A 7,779-nucleotide genomic window follows, 5' to 3' on the forward strand; every position below is an offset into this window, starting at 1 on the left:
TAAAAATTTTTACAAAAATGACCTTGAAGCATAAAATTCCCTAAAAATACAAAATAAAAACTGTACTATTAAATTCTATTTTTGATGAATTAAATTTCTGTAAAGACGACCCTCGAATGTAATCGTTAGAAAAAAAGATGCAAATGCATCAAGTTCCGGGCCCTAGAAATCATGATTAGTGTACTAATCACTAAGTTATTGGTAGTTAGTAACCATTCTAATTTCTTAGACTGTACTATTTTTTTTAAGTTAATCTTTGGTCAAAGTGATAGGTACTGATAATTAGAATAAAGATTGTTAGTGAATTCGAGGGAAGCGAGAAAAATTTTTTTTTGATTCAATGTTATAGGTATATCATTGACACCTAAGATCTAGAAGGCGTATACCCACGAATATTTTTATCAATACACCACTAGGTGTACTGATGTACTAGCACTCGACTATTAACAGTATATACAATCCTATTTTATAGTATTAACCACGATTAAAGGGACATCGCCCATTTACGCCAAAAAAAATTAATTCATTTTGGATACAGCTCATTTGCGCCAAAATAAAAAAGGTATATTTATTTTGATAGCCCATTTGCGCCGAATTTACCTGTTATAATTATAATAAAGTACCTAGTGTCCTAGTATATTTTTTTCGCAAATAATAATAATAATTAATACAATTTTATTTAATTCATAGTCAATAGTACGTATTTAAAAAATAAAAATTAATCATAATAAAATATAAATAAATACATAATAGTATCATACATAATATCATCCTAATCTTTATTGTACCTACTTAATTAAATACAATTTGCACAAATTAATAACGCGTTAATTTTTCGTTTTTTATAATTTTCAATTGCCTTTAAAGTTTTTTTTTAATCTTGTTTTAATTTGTGCAATCACAGTACCTACATCTAGATGGTACATATCTAGCACCAGTGGTGTACGCAGGATTTTTTTAAGGGGGAGTGTCATAAATCATTATTATATGCACAAATTGACCTTTTTTTCGGTCATCGTTTCATAATTTGAACAGATACTTATTTTTAAGGGGGATGTCATATCTCCCTGACACCCCCCTGCGTATGCCACTGCCTAGCACCTGTTAATTAAATAAGTTTTATATACGGTTGTAGATAGTACTATCAACAATATTCATCAATAAGGTCTTATCTTTGTTTTGTAATATTGGATATCATAATCCACGACTATGTTGTTTTTGGCGATTTGACTTGGCCTCTTATTGTTATTATCGTCAACGGTTGACCTTGCGTAGTTACTAGTTTAGTCGTTGCTTGTTGCCTTGGAGTATTAACAACTGTGTTGCTGAGTAGTGACGGAACTTAACAGTTGGCACAGTGGCCAGTGCGTAATAGCCGTACGCAATACGTGTTAGTAAGAAATTTGCTGTTAGTCAGTACTCACGGACGTTTCCTTGTTATATCTCGCTCTAGTGGTTGCTCTTAAATATCTTTTTATTTTTGTTAATTTTTTCCCCAATCACCAATTCAAAAATGTTTAAAGTATGTAATAAATTAAACCGTAACCAATTAAAAACACTAGAAGAATATAGAACCGTTCAGAAAACTAGAAGGTACGTTATTTTTTTACTCTATAATTTTATTGATATTCGTTGCACAACTATATGTAAAATGTATCTGTGGACTGTGTGGATTAGTATGCAGCTAGCATATTAACAATTATTTATAAAAATAGAAAACTGAATTGGGTAAATAAACAGATATACAATATTGGTGCTCTTTATTATGCATTTTTAATTTAATTTATTTTGTATAATTGTTCATTGTTCTAACAATTATAATTATATAATAGTACAATTTATTATGTATGAAAAGTTGATATATCTCTATGCATATAGAGTTTATTTAATTTTTATGATTAAGGAAAAATAATTATAATAAAATAAAATAGTTAAATACATAGATATATTTAAGATTAATGTAAAGCAATTTTATGACTTGTTGCTACTATATTAATTATTTAAAAATTTTGGAATATTAAATAATGAATTAATATAATATTTTTAAGAAGCTTATTAAAAAAAAAAGAAAAATAATTATCTCACTTAATGACGTAACATTGTCCTTTGTACTCAATCTAATACATTGCTAATGATTAATTTGGCTTTGATGCATCTACTTTCAATATAAATAGAACAATGCCAATTTAATAATATTGACATAAGAATCAGGAAGTGAATTAAAATTATTATTTTATTTATAAAAATTATGTTGTTAGGACACGTCATACCTACATAATCAAACCAAAATATTTGAATATTTAAGATTCATCAATTCATCATCAATATTATAAATTTAATTAAAATTGAATTAAATTTTAATTTTTGAGATTTAAAATGTATTATCTGATATATTTTCTTATATTTTGGACTTAGGTAATTAGAGTACTTAGCACATAATGAAAAGTTGAACATAGTTACCTGCAATTTTCATATAATTTTAGTTACTAAATCAAAATTCTATGAAACAACCGATAAAAAAATATATTAACCAGAGTGGGTACCTATGTGATAACCTTTTGTTAACTATTATACCATATAATTTAAAAAAGTATCAATTAAAATTAATAATAAACTGTTTGGTATGTATTGTTTTACCTATATAATTATTTAATTATTAAAATTGTTTACATTTACAATTGAAAAATTGAACAATATTGTAAAAGAATAAAAACAACTTTGAGCTCAAATAAAATAAAATAAATTTAAATTTCTTTTTATTTATATTTTTAATATTGTTATGGTAGACCTCATCCATTTTGGTATACTGCATATTTTTGCGGTCAACCACACATTAGGAGATAACCAAATTTTGAATAGTACCTACTTGGATATTTACTTTTGACTAATTTATAATAAAAATGTTTAAACAGATTGTTTTCAACGACTTCTTCACACTCTGCAGAGAAATCCTCAGATTCAAAAAAAGATGTTAAACAATCAAAATCCTTCACCATGAACTTGTTTCGTGGTCAGTTACAAACTTCACAAGTTTTTCCATACCCTAATGTATTAAACGACGAACAAACTGAAACGTTAACAAGTCTAGTAGATCCTGTGACAAAGTTTTTCAAAGTATTAAGCAAATTAAAATTTAAAAAAATTGTAATTTATATTTATTGATTTTATTTTTTTACAGGAAGTCAATAACCCACTCAAGAATGATGAGATAGAAACGGTAGAACCTAACACTCTTGAAGGATTATGGGATATGGGTGCTTTTTCTTTACAAGTACCTCAAGACTTAGGCGGTTTGGGACTCAGCAACACTCAATATGCTAGAATGGTAGAAATTGTTGGTGCTCATGATTTAGCTGTGGGTATTGTTTTGGGAGCACATCAGTCCATTGGATTTAAAGTAAATATTATTTGCAACACATTATATTATATTTGATGTGGTTTATAAATCAATGATAAAATGATACAATAACTTGATGGACGCTATCTAGTTGGGATACAACTCTGAGAATTCTTAAACATCTATAGAATTTTAAAGATATTTGAATAATTCAAAGTACAGTATACTAAATTATGCATATATTATATTATGCAAACACATAACATTCATTAATATTTAAAAAAAATTAGAGGAAATATAAAGTAACATTTTAGTTATACAACCAACTTATATATGTATATTGTATAATGTATATTTTAAGCATCTATATTTGCACTTTCTTTTGGACCTAGGTCAAGACATAGTTTTTATAGTTTACAATTTCCATTTCATTTTACATAGAATTGAGCTCTGTAATATTTTTATTTACTAACCATTTAAATAAATAATATTATATTTAACTGATCCACTATCCAGTGTATTTAGTATATAACTTAAGCTGTGTGGCACGTATGTTAGATACTTTTTCAGTGGTAGAAATAGGTTGTTCGAGGCCAGCAGATAAAAGTTTTTTTTTTTTAATTTACATTTTTCTTATGATAACTAATAAACATACACATATACATAGCTATCTAACAATTCATAATATGATAATAAAGTCGTGTTCTACAATATTGTGGCGAAAGTGGAAATTATAAAATAATTTTTATTATTGCAATAATTTTTGACAAAAAAAGCGATATTAAATATTAAGTTTTTTATATTTTTTAAATGATGGTATATAATAGTAGAAAAACAGTCATTAGTTGTATTGAAAGAGTGGGAGATTAAAGACTAATGACAAAAACGTGTGAGATAATTTAAACTGTAAGATTGTAAACACATTAAAAACTAAAGTTAATACAAATATGGAAATCTTTTTCTAATTTACAAATATGTTTTGTATGTGTTATACCAAAATAATTGAGTTATTTTGCTGTGTACATAGAAAAAAATTTTCTTAATACTCTGGTATGGCATGTTTAGCATGACTTAAAATCTAAAAAAAATAATCTATATAAATTCTTTAGATCAACATTTTCAATTTTTCATATAATTGTAATTTTAATAAAAAGTATGTAACGTATAAATACATTTTCTTACATGATATATTCTAGAAAAAATCTTTATAAATTCTTTCATTTAACTTTAAGATTTTTCACAATGATCATAATATTGTTTGTTTACTTTTTGATTTCTAATAAACCATATGAATTGAAAGTGTCAATAATATTACCTAGGAGTTAGAGATGTGTACATAGTATATACCTAGTAAAAATATGTTAGTGATTTCATTTGATATAAGTGTTGCTTTCTTTTATTTTTCTACAGTTATTTTGCTATATTTGTTTATAAACTTCAAAGACATTCTAAAAATGATTTTTAATGTTTGGGTTTTATTTAATATTCAATCTTAAAAACTGTGTTGCACTGTTGAGCACTTGCAAAAAAGTATGGCATAAAAAAAGAACAAATTCATGTTAACTTTTCTATTATTATAAATTATCTGTAATAATTAAATCATATAATATTTTAAGAATTCTCCAATTTTCATTTGTATTTGTATATTTACTCTCTTTGTATATTAATTAACTGTTTGCAATTACTATATTGTTTTTATATTGAGTTATATTGAGTGTTTTCCGTTTTTATATAGAAAATAAAATATAATATTATTAAATAAAAATCAGTTCATAATATTTTCTAAAAAAAAATTATCTTATAAATTACAACATCAAATATTTATCTACTTGAATAATAAAATTATGGTTTTTAATTATAACAGGGAATATTGCTATTTGGAACACCTGAACAAAAAGCTAAGTATCTACCTAGAGTATCCAATAAAGAATTTGCTGCATTTTGTCTGACTGAACCGTCATCTGGTAGTGATGCTGGTTCTATCAAGTATGTTTTTTCGAGGAATTATATTATCATAATAATATGATATTTTATATTGTTTCAATTTTAGAACTCGAGCAGTTTTATCTCCTGATGGCAAACATTTTATTCTAAATGGAAATAAAATATGGATTAGTAATGGAGGAATGGCAGAGATAATGACAGTATTTGCACAAACCCCAGTGAAAGATGAGAAGACTGGTAAAACAGTTGATAAGGTGACTGCTTTTATTGTGGAACGAGCATTTGGGGGTGTATCAAACAGTCCACCAGAGAAGAAAATGGGTATCAAAGCTTCGAACACAGCAGAAGTGACTTATGAAGATGTCAAGGTACCAATTGAAAATGTTTTGGGTGGTGTTGGTGAAGGTTTTAAAGTTGCTATGAATATATTGAACAATGGACGATTTGGAATGGCTGCTGCTTTGTCTGGTACTATGAGATCTGTGACTGCCAAAGCCGTAGAACATGCTACCACCAGAGTACAGTTTGGTAAACGTTTGGACTCATTTGGGAGCATACAAGAGAAACTGGCTCGCATGGCTATGTTGCATTATGTGACAGAAAGTATGGCTTATATGATATCTGGAAACATGGATTCTGGGTCTGTTGACTATCATTTAGAAGCAGCAATATCTAAGGTATAGAAAAAATATTTATTTTAAGAAATACAAGATTGATAAATATAGTTATATAATTTGTCAATAGTGCTTTGCATCTGAATCCGCTTGGTATGTCTGTGATGAAGCTATACAGATACTAGGTGGAATGGGCTACATGAAAGGTACAGGCTTGGAAAAAGTTATGCGTGACTTAAGAATTTTCAGAATATTTGAAGGTACTAATGATATATTAAGGCTCTTTGTGGCCTTAACTGGTATCCAGTTTGCGGGCAGTCATCTTAAAGAATTGCAAAAAGCGTTCAAAAATCCAACTGCAAATTTAGGATTAATTCTTGAAGAAGTCACTAAACGAGCTCTCTCCTCAGTTGGATTTAGTTCTGCTCCATCTTTATCACACTTAGTGCACCCAAAATTATCAGATGCTGCTAACCTTGCTGGCCAAGTAAGTAAATGTTTTGAGATTTCTTGATCGATATAATTGATTTTATTGTTATTTTTAGAGTGTTGGTCTTTTTGGTCCTGCTGTAGAATCACTTTTAATCAAATATGGAAAAGGTATTATTGATGAACAGTTCCTTTTAAATAGATTAGCTCAAGCAGCTATCGATACATACACTATGACTGTGGTACTTTCTCGTGCAACAAGAGCACTCAACTTGGGTTTGCCTACAGCTGACTACGAAGCACTTCTGACCCAAGTCTATTGTTCTGAAGTATGTCTCCTAGACATTTTATGTATAATATGCATTACTTATATTACCTATGCATGTACATATTTTATTTATAATTTATTTTTTATTTTTAGGCGAGTGACAGAGTAGCGAGCAATTTATTGCAACTGAAGTCGGGCAAGAACTTAGATAACTTTTCAAAAATGAGTAATATTGCTGAACAAATGTGTGAAAGTGGTGGGTTAGTTCAACCCAATCCTCTAAATTTGTAAACTATTTAAAATGGAGTATTATATTCCGTAATAATTAATTTATATTAACATTGAGTCACTTAAGTTAGGGTAAGGTGGTTATTTTTGTATATTTCTTGTATCTGAGTAATAGAAATGAATTAAACGAGCTTATATTCAATTTGTTTTATTAATTTTAAACTATGTTTTCATTTATAAAAAATACTAAAATCTGACTTGATAAAATTTTAAAATTTGTTAATAAATTATCATTGTTTGTCTTTTTTAATTTATGTGATTTGATTTTTTTTTTTTTTGTTAAGTATTTTATATTTTATATTGTGTTTATTGTAACTTGTTTAATAAATGAATATTGTCAGTCTGGTTTGAAATAATTGATTTAAATAATTAATTTTGTTTATAATTATGTTTTGTAATTGCATATAATATATATATATATATATATTTATTTATTTATATAGTAGTTACTGTATTATAAAAATAGTTTTGATACTTGGTAATTGTATGTACCAAACCCTATATGTTTTATTTTATATAATTTAACTTGTTCAAATTTATGATCTAAAGCAGATTATTTTAATGAAAACATTGATAATCTAATATTGAACAATCAGCAGTTAAACTGTTAATTTATTTTTTCAAATTTATTAGAGCTCTAGAACAAAACCTAAAAATGAATGTAAAAAGAAGATATTAACAGTCATAAAACTCACAACTTAAATTTAAGTACAACCCATCTTCAACATGCTGCTATATGTTAATTATACAACATATTTTGTTTACTTCTAAACCAAACGTGGAGACTTGTTTCCTAAATATTTTATACCATTTTATATTTTTTTTTAACCGGGATTGTTCCTATCTGCACATCTTTTATTTATTTACACATATAAAGTGATTTATCTTAAATGTTCATC

At 26.8% G+C, this 7,779-nt stretch overlaps 1 protein-coding gene across 1 annotated transcript; it reads left to right on the forward strand.

Annotated features, from left to right (window-relative positions):
• The first annotated feature begins 1,205 nt into the window (after positions 1-1,205).
• LOC132929382 (very long-chain specific acyl-CoA dehydrogenase, mitochondrial) lies at positions 1,206-7,314 on the forward strand. The gene is made up of 8 exons (XM_060994703.1): positions 1,206-1,593; positions 2,913-3,114; positions 3,179-3,397; positions 5,202-5,323; positions 5,388-5,958; positions 6,026-6,382; positions 6,441-6,653; positions 6,746-7,314. The coding sequence occupies exons 1-8, from the start codon at positions 1,514-1,516 to the stop codon at positions 6,881-6,883; spliced, it is 1,902 nt and encodes a 633-aa protein (XP_060850686.1). The 5' UTR covers positions 1,206-1,513; the 3' UTR covers positions 6,884-7,314.
• Positions 7,315-7,779: the final 465 nt, after the last annotated feature.

This window comes from Rhopalosiphum padi, chromosome 4 (genome assembly GCF_020882245.1).
Source record: "Rhopalosiphum padi isolate XX-2018 chromosome 4, ASM2088224v1, whole genome shotgun sequence".
In the NCBI taxonomy this organism is placed as follows: domain Eukaryota; kingdom Metazoa; phylum Arthropoda; class Insecta; order Hemiptera; family Aphididae; genus Rhopalosiphum; species Rhopalosiphum padi.